Source organism: Falco peregrinus, chromosome 13 (assembly GCF_023634155.1).
Source record: "Falco peregrinus isolate bFalPer1 chromosome 13, bFalPer1.pri, whole genome shotgun sequence".
NCBI lineage: Eukaryota > Metazoa > Chordata > Aves > Falconiformes > Falconidae > Falco > Falco peregrinus.
The window spans coordinates 2,962,516-2,984,758 of NC_073733.1; the positions used below are offsets into that span (position 1 = coordinate 2,962,516).

Sequence of the window (22,243 nt, forward strand, 5' to 3'; positions counted from 1 at the left end):
GACCTTTTAGCCAAGGGTTTACAATTTGGCATCTGAGGTCTCAGCCTGAAAATTCATCTTTGTTTTTCTAGTCTCCCCAAGAGTCTGTTTTAAATTGATATAAACATTTCGATAGCTTAAGAGTGCAAAAAATGGTCAGTCTCCCTTTCCAGCTGGAAAACAAGCATGTTTCTTTGAGTCAAAGTATTGCATGTTGTTGGCTAGACTAGCAGCTGGTCTCATCTTGGCTTGGTCGTGCAGATCCAGGCATCTGCGTAACCTTATGGCACATCCAGAAAAAAAAAAAATTAAAAAAACACCTTTACTTGACTGTGCAATATTGTTTCTCTGTAGTGGGCATGGGTCCCCCCTCTTCCCCTGACACACGTCATGCACAAATACCCCCATATTCTGCAAGAGATGCTAGGAACCTGTTGGTTTTCTTCAGCATGCAGAGAAATCCCTCAGTAACATAGCTCACATCTGCCAGACCAAAATTCATATGCTGTACTAAAAATTTACTGACTAATCAAGACAAGAGGGAACAGACCTCTGAAAGAAGCAAGCAAGGACCCCAGCAAATGCTTGCTCTACCTCGATAAGCTGCTTGCTTATGCTGCAGCGTCTCAGATCTGGATTTCATTACTGGGGTTAGTTCCCTGAAATCTTAGTGCAGCAAATCAAGTCTGTATGTGTGGATTCAGGATGGGAAGGAACGTTATTAATTGCCTGCATGCATTTGCATTATTCTTTCATCTCCCACCTTGGTACTTTTCTCCTCCTGAATCCAAATGGTGACATTTTTCTTTCCTGGTCACATAAAGTTTTCACTTTGCTTTCATTCAGTGCTTACTTAACTTTGGTGATTCTCTTTTCTCTTAGTCATTTTCATATAGTTCTCTATTTCTTACCAAGGCTTCTTACCTCCACAGGAGGTAGTCAGGAGAGAGCTCCAAACCCAGGAGCTGCTTTCCTCAATTACTTTTAGTTTGTGGATTTTGTTAACTATCCAGCACAAGAACTAATTTTATTGTTCAAAGGGCAACCACAAGTTTTGTCTGTCTATAGGAACTGCAATAAGCTCTTGGGCTGAAGAGGTGAGACTCTTAGGAAAAGGGAAGAGTGGTGTGCCTCTTTCTGCTCTGTTTGAAATCAATAGTAAAAAGAGAAGCAGTTAGGGGTTTTATAACAAAACAGCTTTGCATTAGAAAATTACACTGTGGCAAAATTCTGTGTAGAAAGTGGCTGGGTTAGATGCAGTTTTCCAGGAAAGGTTCTCCAGCCAGGATGGTGTTTCTGGTCACAACCCAATGATGCCATGACCTTGTCATTGAGACGCATGCGTAGGATGCTGGAGACACTACGTTCCTTGGTGGAATAAAGCCTCTGAATCTGTGTCTCCCACTACCGGGGGCTGCCCTAAATATCTGGCTATTTTTAGATGAGTCTCTTTCTGTGGCTGCTTTTCATAATAAGAAAAACCTTTGAAGGATTTGTGTTTTATCCCTATGCACAACAGGAATTAAAATAAATAAATAGATTTGAAATATTTAGACATGAAGAGAGAAGAATTTCCTGCCCAGCTTTTGCTAAGCAGCGTACGTGGCTTTAATGCAAACTGGGTCTGCTCCTGGGTACCCAGCAATGTTTTCTTTTCTTGGAAATGACTGTGGTAAAGCACTTTTAAAAGCAGGACCCCACAAAGCAGATCTGCTGTTTCCAAGGTCACTGTGCAATCATCTCCCCCACGCCATAGTTTTTCCAGATGAACTGATTTGCTGCAGCCTAACCAACCTCTAAGAGAAAGCATCTAGCTCAGGGGCTGCAGCATCATGGAGGATACAGCCAGCAGCAGGGCAGCAAGGTGAAGGTGGCCTCTAAGTGTCTGATGCCCTGCAAAGCTCCTCAGAGTAAATCCAGAAGTCAGGATCTGGCACTAAAGTAGCAAGCTTAGCTCTGTGCATACACCTGGTATGTCACCCACCTGCTGCCCCTTCTCTGGGCTTATGGGAGGCTGCGCCCAGACACCAGCGACTGCTTTTCCTCTGAACCTTCGCAGGTCAAGCGAGCTAATGGGGAAACCTGCAGGGGATCGAAGAAGCGACTTTTGTCAACAGGCAGCCATGCTATGTAGACTTGATAAATATGTGCAGTGCTAATTCGAAGCAGATTCCTGCTTTGCCACAAGCAGAATTCCTCCAAACCCTGCCATCAAAAACATTATGTCACAGCTGCGGAGAAGCCTAACAAACACAGGAGAAGTTGGGGTCATGTCAGGGTAACAGTGCGGTGGAGGCTGTAAGGAAGTGATTGAAGCCCTGTTCCATGGCCTGATGGGGTTTGTCATTAAGAAGGATTTCACAAGTGATTTGCAGCCAATTCCCTGGGTCCGATTGGTACTTTCCAGCTTAATGCAAACCAGTGAGGAAACCAGCTTCCAGACCTAGTTAGGCCAAACTACCCAGGGAGGTTGCAGGCAAGAGACAACATAACATCGCCCGGGGCTGCGGAAATGCAACTGAAACTGGGATTGGTTTGTAAGGAGATCATTAGGTTCTCTCTCCCCATCTCCAGCAAACAGCTTTTATCTTGTCTCCCAAAATAGCAACCTCCCACCCTTCAAAACAAACCAAAAAAAAAGCAAAAACCTCTTGAGACAGGCACACAGACAAAGCCGACAGAAGTGGAACACAAATCTGATCGAAAACAGATTCCAGCGTCAAGTCCAAAGCTGGTTTCAGCCCATTTCTTCTTAATGGGTAAAGTTAAGAAACTGGGAAAGCAAAGTAATTACCCACCCATCAGATTTTACTGACACTAAGCCTCTACACATTTCTGACACACACAATTCCTGCAATTTGATCAAATCCATCTCTGTTTAGTGCGGCACATCAATTGAGTTGATCTTGGGAGGCTTTGGCTCATTTGCTTCTAGATTTACAGCTCAAGGAAAAATGATAAAACAATGCTAACTGGGGTGGGCTTTTGTTCCGCTTCACTCCGACCATCCACCTTCCCTGTTCTGACTTCATCTCCATCCCTCTCGTGGCCTTCCCTTGGCCTGCTCCTTCTGCAGGTCAGTGATTCATCACACAGGAGGACACAGATGTTCTTTACAAAGAAGTGTTTCCATGCAAGCTGATATTTTTCCTAGAAAAGAGGGCTGGGGATGAGGAATGAGATGGGGAGGAAGAATTTACTACCTCAAAAGGCCTGAGAGTGTGTATTGCCCAGTTTCCAGTAGAGTTTGTATGATGGTGCCTGTACGACACACCAGCAGCCCTAGGGAGCAGGGCTGACTGCCGGATTCACACCCGCGAGGCTCCGAATAGGAAACCTTGGGGCATGTGGCCTGAGAAAAGAGGCAGTCTCCCTGAGCAGCTGATCCATATGGATTTGGTGGTCCGCAGCCAGTCATTGTGCTTGATGGCTGTACTAGGATTTAGCTATGAAGCACGCAGAGGTTGTTTTGCAAGCTGCCCTCTTACCATTCAGTAGAACCTCATCCAAATTCCTCTGTCAGCCCTTGCATTTCTTGGAAAACAGCCATGGTCCTCTTCTGAGGTCTGGTTCGTGGACGCTTTTGATTCCAAAGCGAGAATTCCCACTCTGCCTTTGAATCTCAGCAGTGAGGAGGTAGCGCCAAAGAAGTTTGGAAAGGGAAGAGACCAGTACCCAGGTCAGGCCCTGGTAGGCCACTTCAGTGCAGCATCACGACCCTAATTCTGCCTGAATGTGGTAGCTGAAGCTCTTAGAGATTATTTCATGTAGGTCACCGGCAAATGTTTTCTGAAGGACATCTCCTAGCGCTTCATCTCGTCTAATTTTAAATATCCCTAAAGATAGGGCTGGCATCATTGCTTCCTTTGGGAGATGAATTACACAGGCTGATATAACTCAACCTTGGGAAGATTTTCTTTTCTCTCCCTAGACTCCTACCAGTTACAACAGAAAAAGCTGCCCTTGGTATCAGATCTCCCATGATTCCAACCTCTCCTGTCAAGCACTCCAATTTACAAAAATTAATTATGGTGCATCTAAAGGCCCCGTTACAGTGTGCTATGCAAGAAAGTAGAATCAAATCTATCAAAAGGGCTCTGGTCTTCAGGTTAAACAGTGTGGCAAATAACCAGATTAGCAGCAAAAGGGATGTAGTTTTAAACCACACTGACATTCCACTTGAGATATGGAAAACTGGCAGACCACTCATATGACAGTGAGGCAAAACTGTCTATGCAAGCATCCTTGACACCTGAGATGTCAGAGCCGAGCTACAAAACCAAGACCTGGTTGCATATATTTAGTATCTTAACTGTTCCCTTCCTGAGATCTGGGCTACTGATTGTTGGCTGAGTATCAAAGAACACAGAAAAAACGATACTCTAAAATAATGAGCAGCAACATGCAAGTAAACTCATGCTTTCTTAAACACAAACAGCTCTGTGGCGTTGAAGTATTTTTGTCTTAAGTGGAGCTGAGACACCAGCTTCGATGTAGGGACAAGCTGCCTTGTTCTTTGGCTTGCGAGCCACTGGAGAGGCTTCCTTCCTTCCTGAGCTCTGGATGCACTGAAGGCCCACGCCAGTGTGTTTAGGAACATGTTGGTCTCATCTAGACAGTTTTCACCAAACCAAAACAAATGAAGGGCTGCGTTAGTTTCCCTCTTAAGCCTCCTCCAGCTCTACCGACTCAAATCACTGCAAACAAATCATTTCCGTGAACAAAGATTTCCGGGAGGAAAGACAGGACTCAGAGCGGATCCACATGGCATATGCTGATAATTCCCACCAGTTGGGCTTAAAACATCTTTTATAAGATCTTATAAAGGTCATTCTGTACTGTTCAGTGCTTAAGGACATCATACAGCTAGTTTGGGGGTTTTCCCAACAGCCTCACGGACAAGTGGCTAATGAAGCAAGAAGAGAGACTGGGGAGTCACCAATTTAGTCTGCGGATGGTAGAGGAGGGATGTGAGTGAGCATCTTCCTCTCATTTGATACACACAGGCAGAGGCTGAATGCTGGCAGAGACCGTATGACGCTTTCAAAGAAACATGCTTTTTGCCAAACCAGAGTTTCAGGGATTTCATAACTTCTCTTCTTCACCGGTCATTTTAATGTCTGTGTCTCAAGGGTATCCATCTTACTTTTTTCCAATGTCTTTTACTTAGGATGAATTCTCATCATATTTTAGAGTCAAAGGAGTAGTCTGACATACAGAAGAGTAATTTAATTGACTTAGTAGTTTGAAATACTGTGTCACTTGTTAATGTTACCTTATGTTACGTGCAAAACTTCTCTGCTAATGCATGTTCTGGCTAAGAACTTAAATAGCCAGGCTAGGTGAATTTCAAAGTTATCATCCCTCAACAGCTATGTAAATTTATGTATATATGGCAAGTGGAATTGTATTTTGGGTTAATACTGGTCAGTGCTTTAATTTGTGTGGTATGGCCAAGTGAAACTTAATTTCCCAACCTCTTTAACTTGAGGAACTTTCATTTTCATCTGCTTGCTTTTAATTCATGCGAGTGTTATTTTCCAAGCCCTCATGGTACCAAAGCTGTTGCTCAGAAACAAGTCTGTCTGCTTTAAATTATTATTGAAAATTTTTTCATAATTATACTTTAAAGATGATGAGATTTGTGGTTCTAGCAGTACAGTCTGGGTGCCTGTACAACCAGATAACCAGAACAGATTTTCAACACGTGTGAAACTAGCATTATTTTATCGAATTCTGGCAAAAATTTCATTTTACCACTGACGGTCATTCCTGATACGAACTTTTATGGAAACCTGAGGGAAATCTCGCCTTAATATTTTGTGTTGCCAGCTTTAAGTCTGACCTCTACTGGCAGCTGGGACGAAGTATAGGCTGATGTATGTACGGGCTATGCATTGCTTTCTAACCACTGAACTAAGGGCAACTTCTCGCCTACAGAAAAATAAACCTCACTGCATTCTCCCTGTCTCCTGCCTTGTGACCAGACTGACCTGCGTGCCACTTTAACATCGCCTCGGTGCACCATGTTCCCTCTACAAGAAGTGCCAGGGTGGTGTAGGACACACTCTATGTATTTCCAGCCTGCCAAGAAGTGTGCAATTGTGGTGTGATTACCAAGTTAAAAAATCACCGTATCATATCCACACAGAAAAGAAAATGATGGGGGTTTTTTTGATCTTATGGCTCTTGTCACTTCAACAGGAAAAGATAAGAAAAGTATAAAACTGTATGGAAGAGAAGACCTGTTGAAAACGTCTCTACTACTGCTCTAACTTTAAAAAAAAGTCCATTCTCCTTAACGAAATATCCAGACTGAAGCAGCTTTACTCTCATCCTGAGTACAGGCAGCCCCTTTATCCCAGGTTAAAAGTCCAGTATAAATGTTAGAACTGGGTAGGAACAAGAGAGAAATCACTCTTGCATCAATAGAGATTTACTACTTGTTTTTTTCATGAGAGGTCCTGGCTCATATCAAGATGGATTTCAATAGTGACTGATTCTTTCTGTGCACATGAGCAGGTTGGGGAATAGTTCTTGGAATAGAGTTTGCACAACAATCGCTTTCATTATTTGCAGCTGTACAGAACATGTAAGTTTGAAAGAAGTATAGAGGTGCCAAATTCAATCCCATTGATGTGTGAGCGAACACGGTGTTTAGTGCTGCGCTGTGACACACATGAAGTCTGAATTACTGCTGTTGACTTTTCAGCCTTATATGTCACCTTCGATAAATGAGAGAATCTGCTGATAGCTACTTAAAATAATAAAGTAATTTAGTTTTAAGAGTTTTAAAACATTCCTTCCTTAGCATCCGAAACTTTCTAAGTAACTACTCACCGCATACAAATGACCCTGCATAGAGCAATTCTGGTTAGATTAAAGGGAACTGAACGTAGGGGTTTGACAAGCTGGAATCATGACTCGATCCATGGTTTACTGTCTGTAGCTATGAGGAACTGCTGGGCTGACATGCAATAAAAATACCCAGCTATCTGTCCGTCAAGACAGAAATACGCTCCCAGGAGTTCACCTGTGGTGACAATTCTGAGTTGACGCAGGGACACAGGGGAGCCTGGAAAGGACCCAGCAGAGGCAGACCCAGCTGGCCTCCTGCCTTCCCATTTTCCCACCCGGTGCTCTGCAGAAAGGGCAGAAATCTTGGCAAGACTCACTTCCAGATAAAAGCAATATTATATCTGAAGACTGAGTGGCAGTTGAGTCCTCCGGGAGGGGTGAAGGGCAGGCAGGCGGTGTGCTGTGGTGGGCTGCAGTGAGAACAGACAGTGAACCCCGGGGCCAGAGCCACCCCCAGAGGGGAATGTCAGGCTCTTGCAGGGGCTGCTCCCCGTGGTGGTTCATCTGGAGACCACTGTGTGCCCTTCTTCCTCTTCTCACTCGCAGCCTTTTCTGAAGAATGTGCCCTCTCCTCAGGATGGTCAAGTCAAGGAAGAATGAAAGCTATGTCTGGAGCGCCTATGAAGTAATCCTGTCTGGGAATCATTGGAAACACTTGCATCTGCAGCCCTAAAGCTTTTCTCAGGAGGCCACATTGGAGGAGAGGCAAAGACAGTTTCATACCTCACATTTTTTTTTATTCCCTTCCCCCCCCCCACAAGTCTTTAGCACATAGTGTGTTCTCTTTTTTGTGTGTGTCTCGTTCCCACTGGGTCTGCATATTTGCTAATCATGGAGATACGCCAGGTCTTCTCTTTCCCAGAGGAATTGCCATAGTTTGGATCAAGAAATGACAACATTCCCAGCCTTTTTTCCATTGACATGAGATTACTGCGTTTCCTAAATACTTCAAACTGTGCTTGAGTGCATGGCAGATGATTGCAGATGTTGCCACCTCTTTTCCCAGATTTCATGTTTATTTTATGGCTGTAGATCTAAGTTCTCAACTTGTCACCCAGTTACAAAGAAAGGACATGTCCCCTCACTACATAACTCAACATAAGCACAGGGTGGTGATATCTCTGTCATTCTTTAGGACTCCACACTCTGCAGTGTCAGAGGGGAAACAATGGCTCTGATTAATGAGCTGCTGCCGCCAGAGACCAAACAATTTTGACCTAGAGCTGCTTTCTGTGACCTCTTCCCATAAATCTGCAGCTGATACAGTGATCCATATCATGGGCCTCCAAGAAAGCACATGGCATTGCACGTTCAGGGAGTTGCCTTTGAGCAGGTGTAGTGGAACTCCAAAGGTTATGTTTTGATTACAGAAAAACAGGGAAAAGTTCCTGTGAATTGACACAGGGGTTTTGAAGCATCAGCACACAAAGCAAGAAGGTGGCCTTGCTGAAGAGTTTTTGCTGATTACAGGAGGAAACCAGAGTGACCCTGTGCCGCTTCACCAGGAAATGCTGATGCATCTGTGGGTGAGGAAAAGCCTGGGAGGAACAAATCCCAAAGGCCAGGCCAATGTCTTATCTTATCTTTAAACACTTGCTCTACTTAGCAGTTGTTTTTACTGTGCTGTTGTTGATGTCTCCTCAGCTTGAGACTAATGATTGAGTTTTTTGTTGTTGTCACTAGGATCATTTACTCCCGAACTACTGTCTCTGGCTGAACTACATCAAACTTCTATTTGCAGCAGGCAGAGAAGGAGAATGGGTGTGAACTACTCCCCTTGCTCGTGAGTCAGCTAAACAAATACTGGCTTCTCTGGCTTGGAAAATTAAGGAAAACACGAACGAAGCCTGTTGCTTTGCCAGCAGATGCTCTCGAGTTAACACTAGCATTCAAATATCCTGAAAGAATCTTAGCCATCTCTCCCAATGAGTTTGCGATTATTAATTTAAGTTTGGATGAACCTCTTCAGCTTCTGTAGGAATGGAAGCTCTGGCTCTGGCCTGCAGGTTGCTAGTTCTGTGCCCACACACAGCATTTCTGTTGCAGGACCACTCTGGAGGATTCCTGGTTATTTCTAGGTGGAAAACAACAGGAATGGAAGCTTCTTGTAACCACTCCCCTCAAACAAAAAAATTCAAAAATCTTTAAAAGTTACTGAACCATTTTCCATGAAAATCATTCTGCTTGAATAGCAGCAGCGTAGGCAAGGGAGACAATTTTGGCAAAAGATAGTGATCGGTATTCAAGGCACCCTGGGGCCCACTGCATGTGGGCTCTTCACTCTTTGCTTTTCTCACCTAGATGATGTGTTGGGTTTGCAAGAGCCAGCAGAGGAGCACCCTTTAGCATGCTGAGACCAGTTTCCAGGTGAACCCTGCGCTCTACTCATGCCCCTGTCGCTGAGGCTGGGTGAGGCGGGGAGCACTCACAGCATCCAGCAGTCCCACGGGTGGGCTTCCCAGCTGGCAGGAGAAGACGGTGGGTTGGTCAATGGCCAAGTGCCATTGAGGTCCTGGTCCCAGGGCAGTGCTTGGAGAAGCAAGCTGCATACAGATCATGAGCTGTGCTTTCCTGGTGGATCCGCAGCCCATTTCCTCTGCACTTCCCAGAGACAGGCTTTTCAGGGAGATCTTGGGTATCTTAATCATCTGTTCTCTTTGTCTTTCACCCTCCAGTTGTGAGAGCTGCCACATGTCTATGTTTTGGATTCCTCAGCAAAGGTGGTGGAACTGTCTTATTTTAGTTTGCCCGCTGTTTTGGGGAAATAATTCTTGATCTTGCAATTACCTTGGAAGTTTCATGTAACTTAGATACCCAGTCTGAGCACACAGAGAATAGCTTGGCCACCAGCCTCCAGCACATGGAGCATTTGTGAAAGTGACATTGCTGCCTCGTGTGAGACTAGGACTGAGACAGGGTGTAAACTTCATGTCCTCCTCTAGGAAAAGCAGTTCAGCAGGGAATAAAGCAGTAACCTACAGGGGTTCAGCCTGATGAGGAAGTCACAGCCCCCCTACATTAAGTGCTGTAGAGGTGTGTAGGAAAAGATGAAGGTTTTATATCTTTACAGACAAGTTAAATTATTATCCTTGATACACACATGGAGTATTGAGGCTTAAGAGAGCAAATAACCTGATCAAAACCAACTCCCCGAGCAAATCAGGAGAGAAATGAAATGGGAGAGAGGCAATCAAACCACATTAGGTCTAGAGGGTAAGTTACTCTCAAACAGCCCTTTCTGACCTACACATTCCCCAGCTGCAGCCCATCACGGGGGCCTTTGACCTCTATGCTGACTGGGTACCCATCAGGTGGCTTGAGACAGAGCTCACTAGCTGGCAGAAAAGAAGAAAACTGAGAGGTTTGTTCCTGACTTACAGTCAAGATATTCACCATAATAGCATCCCTTCTTCTTTGCTGGTAAAGACAATGCTAGGATTAATATTTCATCTAGAAAATTTAAAATTTTTAATAGAGAATATAAGACAGTTTATTAATGTCAATGCATGAGTCTAGTAGAATCAAAAATTGTATGTCCAAATTCACAATGAAAAGAAGGGGAGGGGAGGTTTTTTAGTTATTTGCAACTGTATTTTTAAGCCTTTAAAATAATAGAAAATTACTCAATTCTAACAAGTGAGAGCTGATTCCAGGAGCTGAAAATTTAATAAACGCACCAAATATTGCAAGGCGTGTGATACAATAATGCTGGTAGTACTGTCATGTCTTCTCTTTTCATAGGGGGTAACCTTAAAATAAATCCTAAAATGACTACAAGCCATTGGTTTAAACACACACAGCTTTTCAATGAATCCTTGAACTTTCTAATTCCAGTGAAAATAGGATTTCCTTGGGGATATAGTAATGAAAATACCCTTTGAAACAGGTACCTGTTCATTTTTCAGATGTGCTCACACTGTGTTTGTGATGAGGCAGCCTGGCACCTCAGAGGACAGCGCGGTGTCTGTCCTTCATGCCATTTACTGCTGCGGACACAAAGTCATTGGGAGACTGAGCTCACTGAGCTCACCAGTTTTCTGTGGCAGGCAGCATAGGTAACAGCTCCTCATCTGCATGATCCATGTTACTGGAGATTACTGGTGACCAGGGCCACGCGCACTGTTCGTACAGCCCCCATTGATTCCACAGTGGTTTCAGAGCACAGATTATGCTCCCAAGCCAGGCTCGGACTCAGAAATGCTTTAAAGTAAGCATGGCTCACAAAAGTGTCTCCAATCTATTGCCAGCAATGAACACAACAGTTTTGAAATGCTGTGTATATGCTTCTCCCCTTCCCCCACTAAAATCAGCTTTAGAACTCCGACTTCCAGTCCTTTCTAATGGGACCTGATGTGTCCTAGGGCCCAGATCTACGCACAAGAGTGACTTTACACACATGAATAGTCCCTGGAGTTCAACCATGTGCAAAAAGCTATTTGTGTGCCCGAGTCATTGTGGAATCTGGGCCTTAGTCTAACCTGCTTCATTTAGCTGTCACCACAGTAGACTCCAGTTTGCCTAGCAATTATTTCTTTTGTCATCTGATGCAGAGGTTAGGTGCTCTTCGATACTGTTCTTTCAGCTTTCCCCTCGTCTGTGTGCTGCAGTGCCCAAAAGGGATACGTGGATGTCTTAATCAGATATCATATTGACGTTAGCTGTCACTATGTACGATACCTAGATACGTTCAATCTCACAAGCATTTGTGAGTGCTGCTTTGGGGCTAGCTACCGGGTAGTTACAGTGCCTAGAAGATGCTTGAAGGAAAGCTGTTACAGTAACAGGCAGAGATTAAAAATAGTTTTTATCCATGCTCACTGATGGTCCCAGCATGAACAATCAGGCATTTGCTTAGCGTGGGAGGGATCTCTCTCAGCCAAGTGAGATAGAGTTAGAAATCATCTGACAGATAGTTGAGGGATGTCACACATTACCCTCTGCCTGGAGATCCTCCCGTATATAATGTTGGCTGTGCTGCAAAATCAGATTATCCAGGGAAAACAGTTTTCAATATACTTTTCATCCCTGGATAATGTATCAGTCAACCTTTCACATTGCACTCCCAAGGATTTGTGCGGTTGTGCTACGTTTGGGGTTTTCACTGTCAAGAGCAGAATGGTAAAGTCTAAACTGAAGTAAGAATAAAGTCTCAGAATTATAAATGGTACAGTAAGGCCCTGGACAGAAGGTCTGTCCTGACTTGGGGCTCTTTCTAGGGGCTCTCTTCAGCCTGGTGACGCTATGCTCTTCAGTCTTGCTTTGCTCAACTTGCATTGGCAACAAGTGATTAAGCACAGGAACCTAACATCAGATGTAACACGTCACTTCCTAGGAGCAGCCTGTCTTTCTCCCTTGGTTTACAAAGCAGATGTTGTGCTAAGACCTGTTTGTAGCCCTGAAGGAGGCGACAGGTTCTCTGCTAATTCTGCAGTATTACCGACCTAACATCTTATCCCAAACCATGCCAGAGGACCTAAGGCAGAATGCTGCACCAGGCTGCTCACCCAAGCCAGGCAGCAGTGTTGGCTTCCCCAGGAAAAGGGCAGGGACAGCTGTGGTACAGATGCTGCTTCCTGGGCCTTTGGACATCAGTCTGCAGACAGAGACTGCCTGGCAGTTTGTTCTCCGCACAGCTTTGCTATGGTAATGACATGGCTGGCGCGAGTACTTGTTTTTAATTTTATGACCCTTGTAGCCCTAGGGCAGGACCAAAATTATTTAGCAGAGAAGAGGAGAATGTTATTTTAGGAATGGACATCGTCATTTGAGCTGTGCAATCAGAGCACGTTAGCTTCAGCAGGACTCGGTCCAGCAGCATGCGTCTCCCACCCCACGCTGGGCAGGTTGGGTCCTGGGTTTATGGCGTACCACAGAGTATGACCCCAGAGAGTTCTTCAAGTCTGAGAGTTTTTCTATAAAGTGCAGAGCAACTGGGAAAAACTTTTGGAAAAGTGTGAGACATTTATTGATTAAAGCCATAAGGCTGAAAAGAAATACATTAAAATGGTGAGCACTCGCGTTCATGCTAAGAAGAAGGAAAAGCACTGTAACTGAGCTACATGGCATGTTTAAACTATGGTTTTCCATAGGATGCCAACACTGGGTTAACTTTGCCCTTCCCAGTACTAAATCGCACCTGCCTGTGTTTCACAACACCTGCAATCAAAAGCTTACCAGCAAGTAAGACGCCTGCACACAATGTCCCTGAAGACTCAGTCTTTGTACAAGCTAAACATTATCCACCTGCAACCCAGGCTGCCCTGGCACTGCTGGCTGCTGTGAATGACAATCCGAAACTAAACAAACGCTGGGGTGCAGGATGTGGAAAAGGAGGGTGTGCGCTGCTGAGCACGCAGCCTAGCAGCCTACGTGCCTGCTTCTTTCTGCAGGAGGTTGCTTGCAGCATCCTAACGCCTTCTTAAAGCCACGAGTCTCCTCAAATACATAAAACAAATATGAAAGTGGAGTAGATTGCTTTCTTCCCATCCAACATGCCCTGGGGCTGTCCCCAGCTTTGCCTCCAAAAAATGAAGTGTCTAGCTTTGAAGGGACCATGGAAGGTTAAAAATTCTGTGAGGCATCATCCTGCCAGTTTTGGCATTTAGGCGTCCTGATGTAGCACAGCCTAACCTTTCCTCCCACTATTCTCTCAGGTTTGCCCTCAAACTTTTTTTTTTTTTTTTTTTTCCTGAGTGAGTCCACTCAGCTTTGGTCTGGTGTGCTAGTAAGGGCACACGCTGTGTTTATATAAACCCTCTGTCACCTGCCAGCAGCGATCAAATGTGTATGTGGCAGAGGAATTTCTCCTCCTGTCCTCCATGGGGTAGAAAAGCACTGAAATTACACTTTGCTTATTCTTTTCTTCAGCTCCCAAAGCCAAAATAAACTTTGGGAAAGAAGTAGCTCAGGATAAACAGAATAATTGAAAAATACTTTTCTTTCTTTTAGCAAAACCAGTCTCAAATATTATAAAAGCCCAAGGACTGCATCGATCTCTGGTCACAACAGCAGCTCAGGTCTGTTGCCAGACGCCTGGCACTGCACTCCAGACCCCTCCAACCGTGTCACACTTGCTCATGAGAGGTAAAATTCAAGCCTGTTCAAAAGGCCAGCTCGAGACATCAGCTAAGCCTCCCTAAGCCCTAAGAACAACTGAAGGCACAAGAGGAAAGAAATAAAGGATTATTTCAAACCCCAGGATTTTCTAAGTCAAAGCAGCACCTGGCTGAAGTCACAGCACAAACAGCCCAGAGCAGACCGCGGTAGAAGCTGTGTCCTGGGAGAGCTACACAGGATCCAAACAGCCCTCAGCCAGCAAGTTAAATGACACTTGACAAACATATTCAAAGCTGTTGGCCGTTTTTTGGATTGTTTTTGCAAAGCTCAGCACACGGTCTTAAGAGACTGAAATACCTCAGCACCATGAAATAACACACGCCAAAAGCTCAGCCCATGCTCGGGGTGAACTGGTTGTTTCTAGAAACTGGAGGGGACTCAGAGGCAAGGGCAAGGGCATATTTGCCTGATAGTGTCCCCTCCTGCACTGTTTGGGGCTTTTTTCTGTAGATTCTTTGGTGAATGTGATGCTGCACCCTGCATGTTTTATCCTGAATGTGTTTAGGAATAACGATACTTCTCAAAAGAAACAGGGGAACTGCAGGGCCGGAACCCACTGGCTACTTTGCTTCCACAGCGTTACACGTTAATCGCAGAGTTTAGGTAGCGCCATGGTGAATACTGTCACACAGATCCACTGGAGAGAGTTTGGGTTGGCCAGACTCCAACGTTTTATTCTGCAAAGGACTTTGGAGATAGAGCTACAGTGTCATCAGTTATGCAAAACTGGGGTGGGGGTGGGGGTGTGCAGGGATATCTCTGGTGCTGAAGCAATGGCCAGAGGTCCATGGGAAGGGTCAGTACGCCTTCCAAGGGAGTCCAGCAACGTGCTGTCTGGGTAGCATCCCCTTTGGGAAGGATTCTGTGGTGCCATGAGCTTGGTTAGCCAGCCTACGCCGAGGTACTGATGGGGATTTGAATGGCTCATGGATGAAGCCAGACTCCCTGAAGTGGGAGTGATTCACTCTCCGCACTGAGGGAAAGTGCCAGGCTAAGAGCATTTTACTCATATCCAACAAAAAAAGAAATGAGAGTTGGGAGGCAGGAAAACCACTGTTTCATCCAGTTGAAAAGTTAAACCCTAATATTTCTCTTTTTGCTAGATATGTTATCTTCACTTTTCTGCTGAGAATAATGCCTCTGTTATAAGCCCAGCTAAAGATTTCTGGTTTATCAAGTTCAAGGCAAAGGAGAAGATATGGATTTGAAGAGCAGAAGGGGAAAGAAAACATACAGCTTTAATGTCAGAGCTTTGGAAATTGAGATACTTATCTAAGTCTGTTTTCTCCTTTCCTTGATTATGTTGCTTTGAATTTGGACAAGGAAACGAGCCCGGCCAACCTCACTTCTGTTTCTTCTCAGTTTCGCTTTCTGAAAATTATATCATCATAGAAGGTACACTCAGATGTGCATCTCACTGAGGACAGTTTCACATTCAGAAGACATTTCCTGGGCTGGGAGATAATGATGAGAGAGACCTTTATCACCACTGTCATTAAAGACCGTTGTCACCAGAGACCTGACAAACCTTGTTACACTAGCACTGATGATGGTGTCCCAGATAGCACGGCAAATTTGCCTTGGAGCGTGACACCAGTACACAGCCACAACGCCCACAAAGCAAGCAGCTCGCTATGAAGTTCAAATGCAGTATTTGTGAACGTTGCTTTGTAAAATGGCAGGCTTTTGATTTGCTCTTAATATAGTACATGCTTCACAGTTGTGAATCAAAGATTTGTCCCCAGAATTATTGTTTTCTCTTCTTCCGTTGATTAAAATGTAATGTATGAGTTCACACATCAAATTATTTCCCAAAGACCTGACTCCTTCCACTTTTATATGTGTGTAAAATCCTTTTGAAACAAACCTGTTCTAAATCTGCAACAATTCAGTAATAAAGCTAGCTCCACATAAACGGAGAGAAAGACTATTAGCAGAAATGCAGGTGCTCAATGTTAGAAAAGAAAGAGATGAATAAAGGAAACTAAAAACAAACTAAGGGGATCTCGCAACTAACTCCACACTCAATTGAATTGCATCAGTATAAATGCAAGCACTGTGTGGGCCCCCAAATTAGGAACTATTTACACAACAAAAAGCTTGCCTCAGCTGTATTGTGCCTGTTCTAACCATACTGAATAGCCTGTCTAATGATCATTTCTTCTTTATTTGGGTCAGGTCTTGCTGAGGAAAAATTGTTTGAGAAACCAACGCTAAGCATTGCAAAAGAACACATTGTCATCTTACCAGGAGACACCCTAAAAATAAAATGCAGGTAAGGATTGCTCCAGCAATGCTGGATTTCCTTCGTTGTATTGATTACTTTGGCACAGTACAGATTCTGGGTAGAATGGAGCAAGGACTGCTGCACAGCCAGCTGGGAAGCCGTGCTGTTTACCCCCACATGCATTTCTGCATGGAAGAGAATTGGATGGGCTGTAATAGCCCAGGGAGGGAAGTCTCAGGTCAGCATTCAGCTTGGCCAGATTCTTTATGCTGTAAAGGGGCCCAGGCAAAATCCTGAGTCAGCCCATGGGAAAGCTTATCGGAGGGGGATGTACCATGCTTAAGGACATGGCTGGAAAGTCCTCATTTGAAAATAGGTTCAGATTCAGCTTCTCTGCAGCTAAAATCACTCTTTCACTCCCTGTCCATAAGTAAAAGACCAACAAGATCACCAGGGCATGTCATTAGCTCTTTACATATAAGCTTAAACTTCCTAACCTCAAATACCAGCTAGACTCTAAGATGACAGTTAAATAAACAGCAGTTAGTATGTGTATATTCAAAGACCTGACCTGTTTAAACATATAATATTCTTTAAATCAGAGATAACCAGGACTCATAAAAAAACTGACTGCTGATATTGTAAATTATGGCAGCTCTTCATTTCTTGGCACAGTGTGTAAAAACTAGCTAGGCAAGAAACAAGCAAAATGTTGGTAATGACGTGTGTTTACAGGAGACGGTCTGGAAATGGGGGAATACAGCATTTGGTCACAGCTGACTGGCACATGACTAAGTAGCAAATACAGAGAGTCAAGAGCACTTTCTGCTGTGTCAGAACATACGTTAGCGTGCTCGGACACACAAAAGGCCTCAGACTGAGACGTACGTAGGCGTCACTTGTTCTGAGTGTGACTTATACACTAAACTACTGTGAGAGGTTGGGTTTTAATTCCTTCTGAGCGTGTTGTAGGAGAGAAGGCTTACGGTAATACAGACTATCACAGCTTCTCTTTCTCACACACACATTTTTACATCTTCTTGCAAAGACCCCTTGACTGTAACCACTGCATGGATGGTTTCCTGCAACAGAAGTCACTGGAAACAGTAAGACAAAGCAGTTAGGAGGTGATGCTAAGAGGTAGTTTATGCTGACACATATGTCCCTTCTGATTTTTGTCCTGTCTATTTTGTTAGAGTGAAAGGCAAATTGACTCACACTGTGTAAATTTGTGATGTCTTCTGGAATGTAAGGCAGGTTTTTTTCCAAATATGTCCAGCTAGCCGTGTGGCTTATGAGGTCAGAACAACTTTACAGTGGTATTTTTAGCTTGGCAAGAAGCAAGCATGATGGCAATAAAGTTTAAAGAGTCCTTTAAAAACTAGACGCAGTGCTTCATAAAACACATTATGTGGACATGAGTTTGGTGTAATGCTCCAGGCCAATTAAATCAATACTTTTCAGCAGTTCTCCAACCACTGCCTTTTTAATCTGTAAGAACATCCTATTTTTCTCATATCACCAGATTAATAAATAGATGAAGAAAGTATTAGCACTTCAGTTCCAAATTGCTTTATGGATGTAAAGCAATAAATCCACACGACAGGTCTGAGAAACAGTACAAGTATGCTAGCACGCTGCCGTGCTAGCATGGGAACAGAGGCACAGAGGCCCAGAGCACTTCAGCTCCTCGACTCGGGTCACACAAGAGCTGGGAATAGAAGCTAGAATGATTTCTGCACTTGGAGTGCAAGACTCCCTGTCTCAGGTCCTCTGCTGATGTCTGTCATCCTGCCTGCTCTGACACAGCATCTCACACTCACAGATTAGCACCGTCCTGGCCCAAAGGGAGCTCTGAAGTCCTTTCTGCTTCCAGGCAGCATTGGGGCTGAGCGGAGCACAGCACAAGACCGCAGACCATGCAGATAGCTGCTGAAGACTGTGGTAACTGTGTGAACATCCCTTCTTCCTTAAACTCCACACATTTGAGGTTCCTGGCCACGATTCCCTGATTTTTGGCAGCCTGGCCAAAGCTACTGCTGCAACTCCCCTCTGCCAGATGTGTGAACATCCCAAAGCAATAGTCAAACTCTCCATCTTCCACCGGGATAAAATATACAGGAGGAAAAAGTGGGTACATGTAAGGAAGCACAGGCATGTGACACCCCCGACCTGCTCTGCAGAGCCATTGCTGGAATTTCCAGCCTGATGGAGACCAGACTGGGTGACAGTAGAAGGGCAGAGACATGATGACATGGTGAGAGTCAAGAGCCTGAATGTGAAGTGGCATTGTTCCATTTCTTGACAGAGGTGGTCATTATGTCATTAATGACGTTAGTAAGGTAGGGAACGAGTGCTGAGTAGGGACCTCTGCGTCAAAAAATAAGTCAGTGCTCTGAAGGACAGGAAGCTGATATGGCGGATGAGGTGGGGTTGTTCAAGTCAACAGTTCATCCAAAACTGAGGGCGAGGCTGTCCACCAGAGAGGATATTCACACTTTTCCCAGTGCTCTCATTCAGCTATGTGCTGGGAATAACCTCAAGAGTTCAGCCCCATGTCCACATCATCTTCAGGAAGGCGACAAAAGGACGGGCTGAAGCGCGGGCCAAGAGGATGTTTGTTTGTCACTGAGTTTGCTGGCAAACGTGTCCCCTTATTGCACCTACTGCACCGCTACAAAGCCAGCGGCACAGAAAGAGTAGTTCAGAGTTACCAGCTATCTGGAAACCTCACACAGCTTGCTTCTTGAATACGTTTGGTATTAGCGTCTCCATACTGAGTCCATGTGTCTAGACCGGATTTCTCCCTGGCCAGCACTCGGCTGGGGAAATGCAGAGGTTCATACTCCTTCCTCAGCTCAGCAAATGCCATCGTGTCAGTGGGAATCCCCTGGGCGAGAAGGGGTGAGTCAGCCCCCTGTCCCTCCCCAGAGAAGTCCATGGATGATGACCCCCATACCCCATGCGTTTTCACATTGACCACCAAAATGGTCTTTTTGTCTGCTACAAAAACACCACAATCTTCATCTCATAAGCATGTGCAGCATGAGCTAGTACATCACCAGAGCCCTCAAAGTGCAGCCCCGGCAGAAGAGAGCTCCATGAGCTCCTGCTGCCATGCTGTGGCCCGATGTTTCCAGCACAACGGGACTAGCACAGCCAGTGCCTGCCACCGAGCTAACTCAGATCAGTTGAGAGCAGTCTCCGAGTCCTTCAGCACCAGGACTTCTTGTCATTGAACTATGCAGAATTGCGTTTGATGTTAGCTGTGATTGTAGATAAGACAACGAACAGTTCTGGTGTGTGAAATGCTGTGTGAGAGCTGCCCTGCTAGCTTTATGTTCCGACTGCCATGGCAAGGTGAACTGACAAAAAAAAATGTGTCTTGAGCAGATATTCTAAGATTTGTAATGTGATTAGTTCCAGATCCTTTACAAAAATAAAGACCAAGTCACTGCTGATTAAGCAAGAAAGGTGATGCAAAGTTACATAAACGTTCTTCTCTCTCCATGCAGCCCTAGTATACAAAAATATAAGTTAATTAAGCTGTTGAAATACGCGAAGTCCTCAGCTTGAAGAAACACATAATTTTATCTGCTCCTTTCTAATGTTTGAAGTGGCTAAAATATAGTGTTATACAAAGAAACTCACGTTCAGGAAGTCTGTTAAAAGAAAAATTAAAGCTCCAGGAGCTAGCTTGCTACAGTTCCCACAGACTATTTCAGGAATCTCCCCTGCTCTGGGGAAGAGTGTGGAGTGAGCCACCTTGATTTCTTATGGGTGGAAACACAAACACCCAGCACCCTCTATTATTCATTTGCAAATGACAAGAGTAGGAACACTGGGAACGCTGGTACCAGTTGACCAGAAGGAAGCCCAAATTTTTTCTGAAGCCATGACTCTAATTTTGGTGTGTTGTGTTGACAGGGGAGCACCGACTGTAACCTGGCTTCTGAGGGAGAGCCAGAAGGAAGACCCCCGGGTGCACATAAGTAATTGCCACAACACCACAAGGCAAAGCTGCAGCATGCTTGTCATCAAGAAAGTCATAGCTAATGACACCGGTTACTTCACCTGCGTTCATGATGACTTCCCATCTAACGAGGATCTCATGGCCAAGATTTATGTGTTTGTTAAAGGTAAGAGTTTCACTTTGGATTTTTGTTATGGCTTTTTGTAACAGCAGCTGTATTCAGCTGTGGGATATGTGCTAGGCAGAACAAGTAATCCAAGTCAGATGCTTTCACAAATCCCACCTCGCACCGGAGCAAGCACCAGCTTTGACATTTTGAAGAGGCCGGATATATTTGGATTTTCATGCCAACTGAATTCACAGGGACACAGATGTGAGAACCAGAAATTACCTATCTTATTCATTTTCCTGACTTGAAAACTAGATTGTGCCATCTAGTTTTGTGTTACAAATAACTGATAAACTGAGATTTCTTTAAATCTCTTCTCCTTTTCCTTTCCTTTTAAGACTAAATATTTTTATCCTAAAGGATTTTGCTATCGCAGTGCTTTTCCTGAGAGTCACCCTGAGTACCCAAGTACTCTCTCTCTCCCTTCCTCCCCAGGCGTGAAATGCCCCAACAACATTTTTTGTAATTCCTCTCTCTCCTACACATTTCTGTACTGCTTTGTCCTTCACATCTGTGACACATACTCACCAAAGCTGGATGACTGCATTACACACATTTTATCGTAAAAAATGGCCCATTGCTTAATTTTTTTCTCTTTGAGCTACCTCTCCCCCATGTGTCAGAATCATTGAGTCCAGATCCAATTATAAATGGAAGCAGAAACTTCAAAGGAGCGTGGTCCTCTGTGATTAAGTGTATATAACATACTGAACAACGATTTCAATAATACGTATATTTGGTAGAAGAATATTCCCCCAAAACACTGATAGTTTTTCAATTCTGCTTGACAAATGCATTACTAAATGACTGAATCATCTCGGGTCTTCCAAGCTGAGATTGTGAGTAGTCTGATGAAGGAGCTGACTTTTAGTGTCTTGAATAGGGGATGACATAAACTCCATTGGTGCTGAATAGGCTTACTATTCACTTCCCCACAGATACTCATGAAAATGAATTAATTTCATTTTTCTAGTAAATGCTATGGTGTGCTTCTTTGAGTCCTTTTAGTAAAACAAATGCTAGAGGGATGATCAGTTTTTCTGATATTATTTGAATAGTTCAGCAAACTTACCCTCTCAGAAAACACATGTATTTGCTGGGCAGCCCTGGCAGTCTCATGGTATTGCTAAGGACAGCGAAACCATCATGAGGTGTGACTTCCATCCCAAGGGGACTGTGATATGCCCACACAGCTAAATTCAACTTTGGCACTACTAGGTGAACACACCTGTTTGATTCATGTGGATGATTTTCCTGTCTCTTTATGTCTGTTGAAAATAGTCCCTTTCTACCCTTATCCTGCTTTTCCAGCAAGTCCTCCTCTTATCGGAAAGTAGCTTTTTGGTGTTATTTGTTAGTTCCTGCAGTTATTTTTTCTCCCTTTCTATCTCCTTTTTCTGATTTTTTCTTGTTACTCTAAGCCCATTGCTTTATCCACCCTAGTTCTCGTGCTGAGCTGTTTCCTTTTCTCATTACACACTGCTCCGATGCCCCGCTTCTAATATTGTTAGCCCAGCCCAGTGCCTACACTTCAGGAAACAGCGCATTGAAAACTCAGTTCTCTATCCTGATTCACTGCCCTGGCTGGCTACCCAGGCCTTCATTGCTCTATGGTGGGAGCACGTGCAGGAAATGTTACGGATCTTTGGGGACTGCCTGAGCATTTTCCTTAAGAAAATATCTCAAGTTATGAAATGCTTGCTGGTGATGCACTTGGAACAGTGCTCATCTAAAAAAAAAAATATCGCAGGATGTCCTCTTGCTTGCCTGAGACTGCTGTGCCAAGGTTCCCCTGAAAAACAGCACTGGATGGCTCTTTTCTCTAAATCACCCTCCAAGACTGTCCTCTCACAGGTGCAATTTCACTGTGTCATACGCCCTCCCTGCTCTAAAAGCTCTTCCTCATGACTCCTCTGCTTTA

At 44.4% G+C, this 22,243-nt stretch overlaps 1 protein-coding gene across 2 annotated transcripts in view; it reads left to right on the top strand.

Moving 5' to 3' along the window:
- The window catches only part of LOC101913316 (vascular endothelial growth factor receptor kdr-like), a 141,987-nt gene that overhangs the window by 21,864 nt on the left and 97,880 nt on the right, over positions 1–22,243 (top strand). For both annotated transcript variants that reach the window (XM_027784217.2, XM_027784218.2), the window contains exons 2-3: positions 16,132–16,228; positions 20,108–20,319. In XM_027784217.2, coding sequence (XP_027640018.2) covers positions 16,132–16,228; positions 20,108–20,319 — 309 coding nt within the window. The remainder of the gene's footprint in view (positions 1–16,131; positions 16,229–20,107; positions 20,320–22,243) is intronic.